Source organism: Branchiostoma floridae, chromosome 15 (genome assembly GCF_000003815.2).
Source record: "Branchiostoma floridae strain S238N-H82 chromosome 15, Bfl_VNyyK, whole genome shotgun sequence".
In the NCBI taxonomy this organism is placed as follows: Eukaryota; Metazoa; Chordata; class Leptocardii; order Amphioxiformes; family Branchiostomatidae; genus Branchiostoma; species Branchiostoma floridae.
In genome coordinates this window covers 6,504,462-6,522,313 of record NC_049993.1, presented here as the reverse complement: position 1 = coordinate 6,522,313, position 17,852 = coordinate 6,504,462, and the positions used below count along the sequence as shown (strand labels likewise).

Genomic DNA, 17,852 nt, shown 5'->3' with positions numbered 1-17,852 from the left:
ATGGACGGGTCAGTTAATAGATTCCATATATGATACACATAGCCAAATCGTCCCTCTAGCCCATGATGATAAAATGTTTACACCACCGCACTCCAACAATGTCGTCACCTGATGAAGTTTAATCGTCCATCCGCAGCTATTAACCGACGGACGTTCTTTCAAACAGCTGACGACACGTAACAATAAGTCTTTGCAAAGCAGACACGTCCAACAGCAGGACAGACGTAATCACATAGTCGGCATGTGGAGCGCGGTAAAAGCGCCCCAGGATGCTGTAAGAGCTGAGAGCCAGAACGGGTCACTACGTGCTAAGAGGAAAGGCACATCAAAACCGGCCAACCGTAGGCGGATTTGAAACAATCGAAGCCTGGCTGGCTAAGGTTGGCGCTAGTCTTGGTTGATAGCCACCGCACGTACGTTCTGTATATAATAAAGCCCTGAATATGGTACCCTCTTACGTAGGCGTGTTGTTGTGGGCCCCTGAGAGTTCACGTGACACACGGTGCAACACTACACCGTTCTATTTGTCCTCACCTACAAATCTGCCTCAGAGCGGGGCGGCTAGACTAACCCGCGGGTCCTAACCATTGTTGTTGTTCTTCTCTGCTCGATAGAATGGCCACAGGAGGCTGGACATGTGTGCTTTTGGTCGCCGTAACGTTTCAACTCGCCGTCTGTGTTGTACAGAAAGGTAGGTGCCCCATAGAATATGTTACCAACGCCATTACTTTCATAGGGACGTCTAGTGAACATACTGTGCAGGGATATAACGTTTTGGCTCGCTTGTAGTACTAGTACTAGTAGATATATTGTCTTGTAGCATACCGCAGTGTCATGGATCGATTTGCATTGGAATTTAGCCATTACAAGAAAATATTTAGCATCTGACAAGGTTTAATCCTGTTTAACAGATTTGTTTCGAAGCATTTAAGCGAGATGAGCTGGTTTAACAGATTGAGCCGTGAATCCCTAGCGAGACTGACTCATAGCCAGATTCGGCGGTGTGAAATTGTTACTGGTCACCGTTGGTTGTAGGAGGAATTTCTGAGTACACGGGGTTTTTGTCTGGGCTGCTACCTGAGCAGGCGTCACACCCGCCGGAATGTTCATCAACACTGATATTTCCGGTGTACCTAATGGGGAATGAGGGGGGGGGGGGGGCGTGAGTACTCATCTCAACCACCTGTTAGGGAGAAACCATTACACGATGAGATGGGGTTTAGAACTGGACACTACCATTCCGTTAAAAATGAATCACAGATTAGATTACACTGGGGTAACTTTATTACACCATTCTCAATCAAAACGCAACAGCTTTAGACAAATGACGATGGTGCAATACGATGATGATGCAAAACTCATAAATTTATGTCCGAAGTTACGGAACGCTCGGTTGACGTTATTACTTTTAACGTTACCTATATTACCGTACCCGTTAATTCCTAAATGCAGTGTAATGCAGTTCATGATTAGTAACTATCACATTTTCGCAAATTAAAACAACCGAAAATGTACAATATGGATGTAACATATAACGTTATAACGTTAACGTTATATACATTATTACTGCCCAAATATATGACAGAACAAAATTCCATCGATTTGCAGTATCGTCAGTGTATGTAATGTTAGCTTGACAACTTAGGCATTCCATTGGGAAAGCTTAAGAGAAAAAGAATCATTCCTAACAGGATTTTGCTAGCCCCTACTTCCGAATAAACACCCCGCAAGACAGGTTGGTACACACTCATAGTTGATTGATTGTTCGGTTCCAAATCTACAAACTAATTGACCGAGAGACGTAACAAGCCGTCTGTATTTAGTAACTGTCAAGTTGTCGTATACCTTACTGCTGAAAGAATGTGAAACATTTCGACCTCAAACAAGTCAGAAACCCGACTCTTCCCCGTCCTGTCTCTGTAGTGCGGCTGGCTGACGGAGACTCGGAGTCCGAGGGACGGGTGGAAGTGTTCGACTCGGACCGCTGGTTCACCCTGTGCGGGAACGACTGGACCATCCCCGCCGCCAGGACCGTCTGCAGGGAGCTTGGCTTCGGGGATGTCAAGTTCCCCAAGTCTACATACGCCATGGGAACGTCGTTCTTCGGGAAAGGAAGCCCGACGATCTATCCTCGAGGGTTTGACTGTTTGCCAGGTGCGGTGACAGTGTTTCCTGTTGTTGTGGTGTGTGTGTGTGTTTTCCTGTACTGTCAGCACATGTGTGGTTCCCGGTACGAAATGTCACGGGCGACACTTGGCGTTTATCAGTGACCGATTTTACAGATGGTACAGGGTTTAAGAGTTGTAAGGAATACGTCATAATAGGCAAAACAGTACATTCTGTTATCGAAGTGCTGACAAATATGGGCAGGAGATAACTTGATAAACGTTAGATTCTGTAGATTCTCCTTTGCGAGAAAGAAAACTTTGCAAATTTTTGTATCACCGCTATATTTCACAGTAGCGAATGAATGAATGAATGAATGAACGAACGAATGAATGAATGAATGAATGAATGAATGAACGAACGAATGAATGAATGAATGAATGAATGATTAGGTGAATGAAAAATAAGTGAAAAGTCTACGCTCAACATTTCCTAGCTAGGTCAATTTTGATTGACAAACAGTATATCCGTTTGCGGATCTTAAACCGTAAACGTCGGAATTGAGGTAGTAACTGTACCGACATACTCCTAATCTTAGCCGGAAGTCGTGTCAGTAAATTGTAGGTGATGTGTAAAGGGATGTCAATTTTGTTTGATTCCATGAAGCTATATTTCAGTAAACTTTGCAACTTGCTGTACAATATATTTTCAGCTCTCAATGAAAGATCTTGTCTTGTTGTCACGATGGACTGATAGTGTATGAGAAGTATTCCGGAGTAGTAAAGAAGTTACGAGAATGTAAAAAGAAACACTTAATTTCATGCAAAACTGCCAAAAGTCTTCTTGTTCATCCTGGCCCTGTGTTACTATTTCTTCAATTACGACAGGCATATGCATCCTAGAGTACAATACCCATTGCTGTTATTTCGAGAGACACTGTTCTATAGTAATAAACAAACCTATTCTAATTGTCTATAGTGACGGATATCTGACCCCCTTAGATTCAACCTCCCTGTCCGAGTGCAGAGAGACGAGAGTCAGGTGTGGTCTCGGGGACGACGTGGCCAGTGTCTTCTGTAAAGGTTGGGCATTTAATGCATTTCATTTATTTGGCTGTATAAAGAGAAATATACAGCCAGGGCTGCCCAACTAGCCCTGGTAACTGGACAATGTACAGTCAACAATACAAATGTTACATAGCGTTCATGTTTATGAGGCTACGTTCTGTCTTTGGTACTAACTGTGATACAAGCAATATTACGACGCCATATAAATTTATATGAAGCTATTTATTAGTCTGCACTATTTTACAAAACCCAAGCAACTTGAATTCGATAATGGAATGACTTTGCGGTATTTCTTGTTCCTCTTGGCGTATTGTTATTGGTTGCTCCCTCTATGACATATAACGGTCCGCCCCCGTTTCACCTTTATGTTGTTAATGGATGAGTAGTCCCAAATGTTTACACAGAAAGGTTCTCCTAGACACTTGTTATTTCTACGCGTCACTTTAAAGAGGTCGGGACCTGAGTTAAGCCTTTACTTGTTGTTTTCATAATTGACTGGGTGGCATTGTGCTGCCACACAAGTGAAACAAAACGTCCACTGTAAAACCGTTAGCGCACTGTTTTAGAAAGCTAGTTCGAACAACGCGGACGTCAGGTAACTGTTATACAGTACAATAGAAGTCAGTTATTTGCACAACGGATAACCGCACACTTCTGTTTATTGCACGGAATCCCCAAATCCCAAACCAGTGCAGTCCAGCTGGATAACTTTGCATTATTGTACCACCCGGATAATTGCACGAAATACGCTGGCAAATGGGGTGTGCTTCTACTGTATGAGCTAGGAATTGGAGCAATCTGTTTCTGAATGCATATGATTACTTTTAAACTGCTTTACTTATGGAGTGTAAGTGCACGTTTTAGGTTCGTCCTCCCAAGTGTCTCTGCTTATAACCCATTGTAGATAGAAGGTCAGTCATTGAGAACCTCCTTGGATAGAGGTTTTTGCTTTATATGTGTGCAGACCGAGTTCGCCTTGCCGGAGGTGCAGTACCACATCAGGGCCGCCTGGAGGTGCTGCGGGACGGTGCGTGGGCCACTGTGTGCGGCCGGAGCTGGGGAGACCCAGAGGCTCAGGTGAGGTCATCATGGTGGCTGCGCAGCCGGCCAATTCTTCTGGTAGCAAAAGTCCCCGAATTATTCTCCCTATAATAGCCAGCGTAGTCAGTCTGGTAGAGAATACAGGTGAGCCCCAAACAACGGTTGTGTCATAGGTGAAATTTGGTCCGTCAAGATTAGCGAGTGTAGAGTACCCCTTGACGGCTTCTCATAGTGTCGGTCGACATTTGCCGTAGTATATATACATTTCCTATTCGATCTTGAGTTTCTCTTTCCCGAATTTATATGGTGAGCATCTTGCCACTGTTACCTATAACATTCGAGCCTGATTTCTTTCAGTCTCATTCCTATGACGCCAAAAGTAAGACTTTTAAGGTAGAAAATACATCTAAAGGACCAACGAAATTTAAAAACTAACTCAAGGTTGATGGTTGTATTTCCAGGTCGCTTGTCGCCAGCTTGGGTTTTCCGGCGCAGTTGACTGGAGGTGGTCGGAGCAGTACTTCCCCCGAACGCCAGAGGACGTTCCTACCCCGCTGTACGTGCTGGCCTGTAACGGCTCCGAGCGCAGTATGCTGAACTGTAACAGACTGCAGGTGGGAGACTGCAGTCACTCCGAGGATGTGGGTCTGCTGTGCGAAGGTCAGTTTTCAGCATCTCCCCTCTAGTAGATGTAGTTAGGCCTTAAGCAATTGTCATAATCTTTCTTTAACGTTTTATACACTTGGACTAGCATAAAAGGCGAAACTTTCGTGTACGTAGTTAACGTTACATCAAAAGCAACTGTCGTCATAGATTTCTAGGGATTTCTTTAGTTTTGACTTGCGTTTTATACACTTGGACTGACACTTTGTCTGTATGTTCTAGGCGGAACTTGGAAACGGAAATTTCTTGTGTAAAGAAAACTATGGATTCAGTTGTGTTTCATTCTAAGACTGACTGTCCACTGCTCGTAATTCTGTGAAAATATCGCTGATGTTCATATAAGGTATGAATATAAGAACATTGTGCTGCTAGTGACTGTTGAAAGATTATCACAACTTTGCCCATTTTGTCCATGAAAGCTGGAGTGCGGTTGGCTGGCGGTAGGACCCCGTCAGAAGGCCGTGTGGAGGTGCACCGCAGAGGCAGGTGGGGCGCCGTCTGTGACAGAGACTGGGCCGCAAACAAGGAGGGTGCTGTCGTCTGCAGAGAACTCGGTTTCCATGGCGACGCCGAGAAGATTCCCTCGGTTCCAGACGATGATTTGCTGAGGAGACCTGTGTGGATAAACGGAACGCGGTGTACGGGGAGTGAGGACAGGCTGAGGCGGTGTGTGTTTGAGCGGGCGGCGTGGGGAGCCGGGGAGCAGGGACGCACGGGGTGCAGGACCGGGGAGGCCGTGGCCGTCAGGTGCAATGGTAGGTTATAGACTATATTGTAGTTGTACATCTAAACTCAGTCACGTCTTGGACGATATTCTCAGCGTCGCAGTCCAATCTAGAGGCAAGAAGTCCTTCGAGTCCCTCGGGAAGGTAGCTAAAGGAGTAACGTAATTACAATATCCTACCGATCTGATTATCTGAAGTCTAGCGACCGTTGGAAGTGGACTGCAGCGAACAACGCTGGACTCCATGCTCTGTGATTCGTGAACTACGAAAAGTTTAATATTGACAGCAAAAGTGGTCGGCATTCGGCACCCGGGACTAAGACACTTGGGCTCTATGTTATGCTTTTTATTGTTCTTTCTGTTTAAAGATAAATCTTCTTTTGCTAAACATTTTAACGATTTAAACATTTTACTTTTCTATACGTAGGGTCCAGCAAGGCAATCTCGTTCCCAGAGTCGTACAGCATAACGCCAACTCCCGGTACCAGGGCACCGTCAGACGAGGATCGTCTGCCCGCTACGTTATCGGCAGGTAAAACACGTCATGGGTAGTCTGAACGTTTTGGTAACGATACGGTGGATGTTTATTTTCAATCAGCGCTGTTATAAGCTTTGGTTGATAAACGTAGTTTGTACTTAAGTGGTGAAACACACTTGCTTCTTGCAATCAGTGACTAACATGTATTTTCCCGGTTATAGTCATTCTGTATTAACTGTTATATACTGTTTTCTTCATTCTGTATTCTTCCATGTATCGACCGATTTGACTCCGTCTAACAACAGCAACAGAACTGAAGTGTCAAGTATACAAAAGAAACAAATTTCTAAGTAGCAAAATCACTATTTTTGTCCCTTACTACAGGTTCGATAGCGGCGATCACGGTGTGCGCGGTCATCATTGCCGTGCTGTTGGTCATTCTTGTGGTCCTTCTTGTCGTCCTCCGGAGGAAAAGGTTGGTCAGGTTTACAGTTCTTAAGTGGAAGATATGACGTTTTCCTTGTCTATAACCTTTACGTCCCACTTGCTTTCATGCCGATGAGGTCCTTTTTAAACTCACCCCCTTCTTTAAACTCTCTCTCTCCAACTCCGCTTGCTCCGGGAGGGAGTGCGGTGCCGGCATAACAATATGGATGATAAATTGTCTGTGGTGCAGGTGCATCAAGTACATTCGTGCCCTTTACTACTGAAGAAAGCATCAATTTAGTAATTAACATTTTGTTTGACCTTTCAGCGACACGATAGAATGGTCCAGACCTCCTCCCTACAACCCAGAAGTACCTGTGACGTCACACCAATCAACGGCCGAGTACACGCAGGTCGAGGACCAATCAGAGCCGGGCCAGGTGCAGCTGAATCCGTCCTCCGCTGAGGTCACCTACGCCACACCTGTCAAAACCAAGAGAAAAGCGCCGCCTCCTCCATCTTCCACGCCGCCTAGCGGAGATGATAGGCACTACAGCACGATTGACGAACACTTGATCGACGAAGATGACCAAAAGAAGAAACAGAAATCGGACGCCCGGAGCAAGAGAGTCCCGGAATATGCTATTGTAAACAAAAGAAAAAATAAACAAACAAGTCATAAAAATGGCACAGGGGAACCTTTGCTCCGTGATAGCTCTAAGCGATAAAATCCACAAAGGTAGTAGACATTAAAACATAAATTATATTTTCTTAATTATTTGTTGCAAAGTTCAGCGTTTCGAATTCTCATACTGTTTTGTGCTTAGTAGGTCCTGAGTTCGATACTCGCCATGCCCCTGCCCCCATGACGGTGGAGTGACGCCCACCGAGCCTCACGGCTAATCTGTCTAAAGGTGCCAAAAAAACACCTACGGATTTGGTGTTGCCAGTGTGTCAACATCTGCACACTTGAATTTTTTTTGTGCTCTAGTACAATCGTGTTCTGTCGTCATGACGTCACAAGCTTCATCGACGTTTCGTGTCTTCATTGTGTGCTCTGTAGTGAGTTTTCTGCACTTCGTTGTGATGCCGTTTAGAAAATACGGTGTCATAGACTTTTGACTGTAAAACCACAACGATACGATAAAAGATATATTTTACATCAATAGAGAATACTAAGTTTTAATAGCAGCTGGCACTGCTAAAATTTGTGGCTGAATAAATTAAAGTTTGCTACATGAATATTGTTCTGAATCATCTCTTTTTACCTTACCTGCATGAGTACCATCCTCCGTAGTGACCGCTGACTCATAGTCATGCTTTTGCCTGCTCCGTGATTAGCAAGCGAAAGTATTGAGCCAGCGGTCACTACGGAGGATGGTACTCAGACTACTTTCTACCAGTTAAAAATCAAAAGACTGATGTCATTTATACACATGTGATGTCATTTGTACACAAATCAAAAGAATGATCTCATTTATACACATGTAACTACATCATATAAGATCACACAGTTACGGATGAACTCCACTCAACAACTGATGCGAGTGAGCGAAAAAAAGTCTTGTTTATATACGTCCCTCCTTGTCTACTTTGTTTCACAGTATACACGACGAATTCAAACATACAATCATATACGTGATAACATGTTACATGTCTATTCCGGAACGTTTTGTATGCACATACATCCTGTTTTTGGAAAGAACAGACACAGAAAGTGTTCCCAAACAAAATATCACAAAACGCTGTGCTGCTCAACTTCGCTCCTGTTTGACCTCCTTTACACGAAGCACTTTCCACCCACAGGAAAGGTAACCCGGTAACATAATTCATTAAAGTAAATGGAGGCATGTAAACAAACCCGTCACTTCACAGCCACTTGAAAATCCTACACCCATCTTATCGACGCATGTTTTCATTCCTTTCGTTCTTTTCCCATGGCCGCCCTACTCTCCAAGCAGAGGTTAAGCTCCGGCCGTTTTTAAATCTAAGGCGTTTTTAATTCGTTAGGGCGCGAGACATCAAGAAAACGGTACAAAGTAGAAAGCCCGAAAAACGCATAAAATACGTTGAAAACAGCCAGAGCCTAACCTCTGCTCGGAGAGAATTCACCCCCCCCCCCCTCGTAATGTGTTTATATGTGCGCCAATGTTTACTCTCTCCCCACTGGACGTGACACCCGCCTCTTATTGTAACTGCTTCGCCACTTAATACGTCAAGTTGGTCACGTGACGGCTCACCTAGCGACCTCCCTCGAGGTAACTTATCCGGCCCGGTGCCATGTTTGACTTTTTTCTGCCCGTTGTTGTTTTAAGTGCGTTCTGACCGCTTGTTTGTCTTCTGCGTTGTTGTGAGAGGCGCTAGACCACGATGGAGCTCCTTGTGCTGTATCTTGCGATCTTCCTTCCTCACCTGGCGTCTTCGGTGGTCCAAGAAGGTAGGCGACACGTTATCTCACCTTTACCTGCGCGTGTAAGAGATCCCAACGGTCTCCAGTGACCACCAGCTGCACAAGAACAGTGTTATGGAGAAGAGATATGGGCGTGAGTGTAGGGACGGCTAAAATGCGATTATTTGCCACCAACTCTTGTTCAGACTTCCGGGTGAGCTAGAACAATCGTCCGTGAAATTGTCACCTGTTTACCACACATTGACACCTTGCAGGTATGCAGAATACCACCAACCTGTTAACGCTAATCAGAGCGATTGTGTGGTGACATAAATTCTCTCTTAAATCACATGCTCCCACCAACCTGTTTCACCCGAACTGGCATGTATAAACTAGCCGTGGTATGTTTGTATACAAGACTGACACAAAACTGCTTTTTATGCCATTGTTTGCAGTGGGAACGTTTCAACAAGTTGGGGTAGACTGAAACAGTGGCTTATTTGTAACTGTAGCCCCGTATTTATGCAAATGTTAAAGCTGTATTAGCAAGAGGAGCCCGTTTTACCGTTTGAGGAGGGAGGGGGGTTAGAGTTTTTGTGGGTCAGGGAGCTAATCTGTACCTCCAGTACACACACTACAGCGTCATTATTGTGCGGCGTTCAAACAACGCATGGGTCAGAGGTCGACTTCAAGAGTTTTCATCGGAAAACCTGTTACTCTACATTCATTGATCCAACAACATTGTATCTGACTTTATACTTGTTGTTATCCCGCTGGAGAAAGAAACTTGTGGACTTAAATGCCGCCTATCTAGACAATAAGTGACAAATTGCGATTATCCGGCACAGTTGTAGGAATCACCTACTCGTCTACTGACACTAATCTGTTCAGTGGACCACGAAACTCAGACAGATAAAGAAGAAGATTACGTCCCAATTTACGGGATTGAATAGACAACTTTTCCCTGATATTATCTTAACCGAACTGTTGTTGTTTTGGACGTGTTTTGCATTCAAACCGACCAGTCGAGTAAGACCGTCCTGCCCCGACCCGTGACCGAATAGAGAAAGGGATGCTTCTTCCCCCTGAGAAACAGAACGGGGGCGTTCTATACAGCCACTTGCTGCTGCCTGGCTTCCCCATTTTGTACAGACAATTGGGCCTCTGCTTGGCCCAGCAAAACCCGGCTTAGAGACAACACATGCCGGTATTCAGACGGACATGGTTCGCTGTGCGCTGTTTTCTCCCAACTTAAGAACCGTTGAATGTAAAGATCTCAAAGAAGGGACAAAGGTGTGGTGTGGCTTAGAAGCATGGTACATGTAGGCCTTAACATCTTAAAGGAAATGTCATTTACTTAGACGGTAAACCATACTTTCCAGCTGCAGCGCTATACTAGTGTCTATATAGCCATGATATTATCATGATATTAACAGCTATGATTGCTCTATACAGTGTCGAATAAAAGTAATGAAGGAAGCCCGCTCGGAAGTAGGGAATTCGTTAAATCTTTTCTCACACTGAGTTCATCGAAATAAATAACTAAGCTCCCCAAACTAGGCCATGTAATAGTTGAGTGATGCTGCTATTGTTTTGCTTGATCCCTGGTTGAATTTTCACTTAGCCCAGGTGATAAGGATCTGTATGTGCATTGTGGTGTTTCGCTTATCAATTAAGACTGGCGAGACGGCTGTACGGCGCACTTAACCTGGTAAATAGACGTGGTGCGATACAGTGTTATGTTAAAAAAGAACTTTTATACTAAGAAACCAAATTTATCACCGTATATACAAATGTATTTGTATCAATGCACAGAGGCTAGCGACGATTTTTCTTGCAAAATCAAATCAAAACGATATGGTTCTGCTTCTCGATTCCTTTCCGTCTATAATCATAAACGCTTAATTTATTTCAAGTCATTGATAAATGACATTCGGGTTTTAGTTTATCATGAGGTCACAGCCCAATCATTCAATCGATACTTTTCCGCTATTTAAACAATTTAACCCTTTTTCTACCCTTAACCAGGGCGCCCTGACGTTATTTACAAGTTAACACACAAAGAGTTTTGTTTAGGCTGTAAATGCAGGTAGTATTTTGGAGTGTGGAATGTTTAGGTAGGATTATGGAGTTGCAGGTTTAAACTGATTTTCAGTCATGCTTACACAGCCGTGGTGGTGTATTTACTTTGGAGTTTATACAAATGTCAATTTTTTGTTTGTTTTTTTGTTCTTGTCGAAACACGCCGTACCGTACAGTATTTACACCACAGACCTAGCCATGTATCATCAGGTCTTCCTACGGGGGTGTGGGGATCGTAGAGTTTGGCTAAATAAATCGGGAAATTGTGAAATGGGGAGTCAATCCACACTTAAATTCATTTTTAACCCTCCTACTAACTAGCCTGAGTATCATCCGTATTCTACCGGGGCTCCTTACACTCGCTACCCCTAAAAAATACTTTAGGGAAGTGAGTGTAAGGAGCCCCGGTAGAAATAGGATGGTACCCAGGCTACCTACTAACTCCTCTAGTAGCAAAACTCTCCTGTCAAATCCGATTCTCCCTATATAATGGCCAGCGTAGTGGGTCTGGTAGAGGCTAGCCATGTGCCCTGGTTATCTGACCTGGAAGAAATAGGCCATAACTGGTGTATACAGGACTACTGTTCCGCGATTAGGCCGTAACAGCGCTGTAAAGCTAGATAACAACACACTTGTCAGATAAAGACGTTTGCCCTGTCATGCACCAGCTGTATTCTAACTAGACAATTTCTGGACAAGACCACTGCAAAATATCTCCATTGCAGAAACCAACATTGTAGAAACGATGTTTTGTCTTAAGCGTTTCAGGAAGATGGGGGTGATACACAGAAATTGCTCAGCCACTAGTGCCAATTTTATTTAGGGCAACTAGCTAGTTTATGTCGGAAGCAAATATCAAATTGAGGCAATTGCGTGCTATAGCTAAGTTACGCCCACATCGTAGTGTAAGTAGTGTTAAGAAAGGTAATAAATGTAAGTACCACTCCCCAGCTGGATGAATTTCTGAGGTTAGAGAAATATTCAACGCGAAAAAGTGTATAGAATTTGCTCGTCTGGAATATTTCGTTTCTCAAAGATACACACGTTTTGAGGCAGCCCCCAAGCCCTTAAGGCCGCCAGAAAACCGCCAGTGATTTTTGTACGTGCTGTGCTCAATGGGTCGGATAATGGGTCTGTGATTATAGTATCGTAATAGGGCCTGTGTAGCTGCACAAGACGTGAAGAGAATAATGATTAAGTAGCTCCTACAGAGTTTGTATTGTAATAGTTACCTACCTGGCCTTTACCAAAAATAATGTTTGACAATATCTATTGTTTCTTTGTCAGATCATTATTTTCTGTTTGTCTTTGTTATATTAGTTTATTAATGAATTTGATTTGTATCCAGTTTCATTTCCTTTCATATATGTTTATGTATTATGCAGACCCGTGGCAGATGGTTTGCTTTGGTGTACCATATTCTGTTCCTGACATTCTGTTGTCCTATTGTTTATAAAAATGTGATTAACATTGTAACAAACCAAACGCATTGTTAAGGTAGTATATAAGGGTGGCTGAGCAAAATTTCAAAATAATATTTTCCAAAGAATAACTATCAATGTTATTTGTTATGAAGTTCTATTTTCATAATCTAACATACTTTCCTATCTTACCGTCTACAGTGAGGATAGTAGACGGAGGCACTGAGAATGAGGGAAGAATAGAGCTGCGGGACGGACAACAGTGGTACGCCGTGTGCGGCGCTGACTGGTCTGGGAACGAGGCTGCCGTGGCCTGCCGACAGCTCGGCTTCGGCGGAGTGAAGTCGTCCGTCGGCCTCACTTCGTCATTCTTCGGGAAAGGCTCGTTCCCAATATACAGTACCTCCTTCACATGCGCAGCGTCAGGTACCCTGTTTGTCGGTTGGACTTGCAAACGATATGCATATTAGAGCTTCTACCACGTATTGAAAATGAATGGCGTCAATGTAAATTAGTAATATAAAAATCGCTTTTTCAAGCGCGTACATTCTGATCAGCAAACGCGTTGTTACTATACCAATAGTGAGCTGTTAGATCAAGGACGTCATATCTTATATAACGTCCTTGGTTAGATTATTAAAACTCTCTCGTACATATCATTTCACTTACATGTTTGAAATTTATTCGATTTCATATTACAGGCATATCGGTAGTTGGAACGTTGTAGTGTTTTTTTCCTCCGGTATTAAATATATTTATTTCTATCCTTATTTTCGTTTACGCCCGTAGGAGACGTGTTAAGTCTGACCAACTGTAACACCTTCAGCAGCACCTGTGCGCCTAACTCTGACGTCGCCGGAGCTGTGTGTTTAGGTATGCCATGTCTTCTACTATTGAACTACAGATTCACAACGATAGGAACAACATCTTGTTTGTTTGTTGGTGTGTTCTTCTTCTTATTTATTTTTCTTCGTCTCTCTCAGAAACCATTAGAGCTTACAACTGCATCAGCATCTTAGCTGTGTAAATATAAACAATTCTACATTTGCGATAGCAAAACTTATGTGTAATTTGTTTGTCTTTCCTGGCGCACAATAGTAAAGGGCAAACCTAATTGCATATAGCTATAATGTTGTGTGCGAATAGCTTGACAAAAGGCTACGCTGTAACAGGGAAACCATTCCACATTTTCGAAAAATGTTGCTTTTATAGCTAGTTTGATTATCTATATCATTTCCACATCTTCTTGAGGATCGATAGATAAGGTGTGAGTTGTTTTGCCTACCGCAGAGAAGATCCGGCTGTGGGGCGGGCCTGTGCCGCACCAGGGCCGGCTGGAGTTCTCCAGTAGAGACGGCATCTGGACTCCGGTGTGCGGCACCAAGTGGGGAGAGGAGGAGTTCAGGGTGGGTTTAAAAGTCATTACTCATTAGTCGTTCCTTGTATGAATGATAGCTTCATTGAGCCCACATCTAACAAAAATAGATAAAGCGAAAACGGAAGTTGCTATATAAGTACCTCAAGTACCTACATACAGCAACAATATCAAGATTTGTCAAAAAATGTTGCAATTTATTCTTAGAAAATCGTTTAAATGACTCTCAGTGATACTAACGCTTAACATATAGCCTGTGCATTTGGCCTCATTCTCGAATTCTGGCTGCTGCAAAACTCTATAGCTATTTCCCAGCATTACGAACCTGGACTCCAGCCTTGTACTGCTGACGATGACATTCGGCAGCGGACTAAAGCGAAAAAGGCTGAACTCCAGGCTACCTATTAAAGCCCATGTTCAAAATTGCGAATTAGCGGCCCCACAAAAAATAAACACCACCGCCACAGAAGTCTGCGAAGCCGTCTATCATAATTCACGGAAGATTTCTCACTATAACTTTTAGGTCGCTTGTCGTCATCTGGGATTCCCCGGACTCGTGACGGGAGTCTGGGCACGAGATCACTTCCCGAACGTCACCGGTGACATCGTGCGGTACTCACCCTCGTGCGCTGGGAACGAGAACACGCTGTGGGACTGCGACCCTCAGCTGGACACGTGCACACATTATGACGACATCGGGATCCTCTGTGAAGGTAAGATAGGAAAAATGGCTGTATGTTTCGTGCAAATACAGTTAGTCCACCTAAAATACATCACGGCTATCACGACTACTGTTAACGAGAAAGTGTGGCGGAAGTCATACTAAATATACGGCGCAGTACATTAGAAGCGAGTCCGTAAGGGGGCACATACGTATTGGATTTAGAAAATAATAATTGTCGAAAAGACAAATAAGGCAACTTTGCGAAAAGTCGGGTGCATTTGTATCCCCAAAAATATCATCTACAGAAAATAACACTCGCTTCTGGAGCGGAATGCCCCTTTATTTTGCTGTCGTAACTCTTCGACGAATGGCTGACATATCCTGTAATCACCCAGGTTTAGACGATCCTTTTTCTCGGCACCTTTGCCTTAATTCTCGTCTACAAAATCTGTCCCCCTACTCAGATCGTCTGTAAAGCCATCTCGTGAAATTCATGGATAACATTGTTCAACACCCAAAACTGCAAATATAATGTACAGAAAGATTAAAAATTATTATACCAGCGTTGCTATCAATATCGCATGATACAAAAGTAGCTCAACTCAAGCTTACTTGCTTAAGGCTTACTTGATGACGTCACATCAGGTTGACCGCATGTGTTCAAGCACACTATCGACATAACTACTTCATATGTACAATTATTACCGACGCTATAAATATATTTTTTTCATGATCTACTAGCACACCTTGGCACTGAAGAAAAGTGATGGATGTCACTCGAAACGTCCGGAAGTAAATCTCCATTTTTATATCCAGTTGAGTTGTAGAGATTGAATTGCATTTGAATACTGTAAATGCAGAAATGTTCGCGGTGAATTAATGTTCGCGGTTTTCGCGGTGACCACTTCACCGCGAATTTAAAACCACCGCGAACATTTTTCTATTATGATATTAGATTGCAGTCTATGGTGTTACCGCGAACTTAAAATTTTAAATCCACCGCGAAAAGTCTTTTTTCCCGCTACCGCGAAATTAAATCCCCGCGAACTTAAATAAATTTACAGTATTGTTTACCTGAATGTCTAACCTTCATAAACGTACCACAGCTTCAGTTCGGTTGGCGGGAGGGTCGTCTCGTGCCCAGGGTCGTGTGGAGATCTACCATAACGGAGACTGGGGAACGATCTGTGACAGCCCCAGCAGACCGTCCTGGGAACGATGGTGGCGGGACAAGCAGGCCAGGGTCGTGTGTCAGGAGCTCGGCTACCTGTCTGCAGACGACGTGTACGCGCCTGGTAGCTATGGCGACGGAAGCCCGCTCCCGGTGTGGTTGAGCAAGGTAGAAAGCGTACATTTGATGACATACTTAAGGATTTTTCACAACTAAGTTTGCTACTTGGGGGAGCTTTTGAGACACATTCTGTCTCTTTTTCAACCCGGTGGATCTCGTCTCGGAGTTCTCTTGCCACGTGGCTGTGATGTTGATTATCACGTGACAAGAAACCGGTATTGACAGGTGTTTCATTTAAGATAGGAGGGAGATAGAAGGTAGAAATTTCTGTTTGATGTGGAGATATAAAAGGAGATATAAAGCCCAGGGTGTAGCAAAGGTTTTGGAATGAAAGATCTTAAAGTTTTCTGATTGCTTCACTTCTCTCTTGGGGTAAGCGACCGTCAGAAACCGGGTAGTCAGAAAGCGGTACAACCTGTTAAGTTAAGGGTAACGTTACAACTGATGTCAATAAAACGTTCTAAACTACTACTACAACTACCAAGTATAACCCCAAATTCTGCTTGGAGATTATAATTTATTCAGCAGACGCAGTGTGTTTGACCAATACAACTTAACACACAAATATGCAAATTGTCCTCTCAGGTAACCTGCCCAAACAACAACGAAAGGCGACTGAAAGACTGCAGCTACGACTACTGGGGTCTGCGAGGCGGTGACGTCAGCTCCTGTTCCCATGGTTACGCGGTGGCGCTCAAGTGTTCCACAGGTGGGACGACGACTAACCCCAACTCCTCCAGTTAGTATCTCCTTTAATCTACCGCTCGTTCTTGGTGGAGGTGGTGCGCAGCTTAGGTGGTGACGGGCACTCAGCATTGCTAAAACAGTAATCTCCAAGCAGATCCTACGGTAGTATAAGATAGTATCAAAAGCTGCCAGAGGAGTTAAGCCAGCCTAGGAGTGTGTTTGGCTACCAAAGGGCAATTAACACCTACCCAGCAAGCATAGTTTGATCAGGCAACAACTGGATGTTAATTGCCTTTTTTCAAGCAAAGGCCTGCCTTACTCCTATGGCAGCTTTTGATACTATAATACTATCTTATGCTACCCGAGTAGGATCTAACTGGAGATACTAAAACAGGTCAGAAGCGCTTCAGGAAGGGTCTTTCGGAAACGAGCACACTTTTCTTTTTTCGAAGTATACCTTTGTTTTTTGCTAGCTTTCTTGTGTGGTTCTATTCTCACTAAATTATTGACAATTTTCTAAAGTTCACCTAAAGATGCTTCCTGGTCGCCTCTTTGTCGGCACACAGAGAAATTAGCTGTGCAGAAGACACAGCATCTTTCCATTTCTAAACTCGTTTACTAAAATGCTTGCACTGTCATTTAAAATCCTTTACAACCCTGATTTTCCGTGCCTTTCACTAGATTATTAACGATTTTCTTAAGTTAACGATCCTTTCTGGTCGCCTTTTCGTCGCACACCGAGAAATTGGCTGTGCAGAAGAAATATATATTTTTCCATTTCTGAACTCGTTTACTAAAATACACACACTGTCATTTTTAATCCTTTGCAAGTCTCTATCGCTTTTCAATAACGTTTACATACAAATACAGGTAGCCGTGCTCACTGCTGTTGATTCTACTTTGCAGGTTCTAGCCAAGCTGTTCACATTCCCGGCATCACCCCCACCGATCCACCAGACTTGGAAACACAGAACACAGGTATTCACACTCATATCGATGACATTACAATAAATGAATGAATTACAAATTGAAGTGCATAGAATCCTAAACCACCCTCTTACACAACTAAAATGAAATGTTTTCTGCTTTAGATGTTTGAGTTGTAAAACATTATAAGAAATTTATTGATGTGCCTCATGACATTACAATATAATATCCTTGACATACCATGTATTTCATGATAAATGTTACTTAGAACTAATCTAACGTAAGGATCCGGCTCAGGCTTAGTGTTTTACGAATGTTTTGCAACATTTAGATCTAAGACACATTTTAACTCCCTTCAGTCGATCACAAAACATTGAACCTGATCATTCATTACATCTGCTTGGAGATGGTTACATGGCGCTTATACATAGTAATATGCTGCCTCCGTTCTAACAGCAATGCCTTCTGGGATGTCCAACTCTCCATCACTAGATCAGCCGAGAACACAATC

General features: G+C 43.4%; 3 protein-coding genes across 3 annotated transcripts in view; all 3 read left to right on the top strand.

Annotated features, from left to right (window-relative positions):
- The first annotated feature begins 427 nt into the window (after positions 1 to 427).
- On the top strand, positions 428 to 4,907 carry LOC118432391 (lysyl oxidase homolog 2A-like). The gene is made up of 5 exons (XM_035843944.1): positions 428 to 691; positions 1,924 to 2,154; positions 3,108 to 3,188; positions 4,138 to 4,250; positions 4,676 to 4,907. The coding sequence occupies exons 1-5, from the start codon at positions 616 to 618 to the stop codon at positions 4,898 to 4,900; spliced, it is 726 nt and encodes a 241-aa protein (XP_035699837.1). The 5' UTR covers positions 428 to 615; the 3' UTR covers positions 4,901 to 4,907.
- Positions 4,908 to 5,274: 367 nt separating this feature from the next.
- On the top strand, positions 5,275 to 7,323 carry LOC118432390 (galectin-3-binding protein A-like). Its single transcript, XM_035843943.1, has 4 exons — positions 5,275 to 5,632; positions 6,029 to 6,133; positions 6,464 to 6,554; positions 6,834 to 7,323. The coding sequence occupies exons 1-4, from the start codon at positions 5,290 to 5,292 to the stop codon at positions 7,231 to 7,233; spliced, it is 939 nt and encodes a 312-aa protein (XP_035699836.1). The 5' UTR covers positions 5,275 to 5,289; the 3' UTR covers positions 7,234 to 7,323.
- A 1,286-nt stretch (positions 7,324 to 8,609) lies between these two features.
- Positions 8,610 to 17,852, top strand: part of LOC118431852 (deleted in malignant brain tumors 1 protein-like) — a gene marked incomplete in the record, with an annotated part of 11,864 nt that continues 2,621 nt past the window's right edge. Inside the window, 9 exon segments of the mRNA XM_035843251.1 lie at positions 8,610 to 8,942; positions 12,599 to 12,823; positions 13,187 to 13,270; positions 13,688 to 13,803; positions 14,296 to 14,485; positions 15,543 to 15,775; positions 16,313 to 16,466; positions 17,321 to 17,392; positions 17,798 to 17,852. Of these exon segments, the coding sequence (XP_035699144.1) occupies positions 8,876 to 8,942; positions 12,599 to 12,823; positions 13,187 to 13,270; positions 13,688 to 13,803; positions 14,296 to 14,485; positions 15,543 to 15,775; positions 16,313 to 16,466; positions 17,321 to 17,392; positions 17,798 to 17,852 (1,196 nt within the window).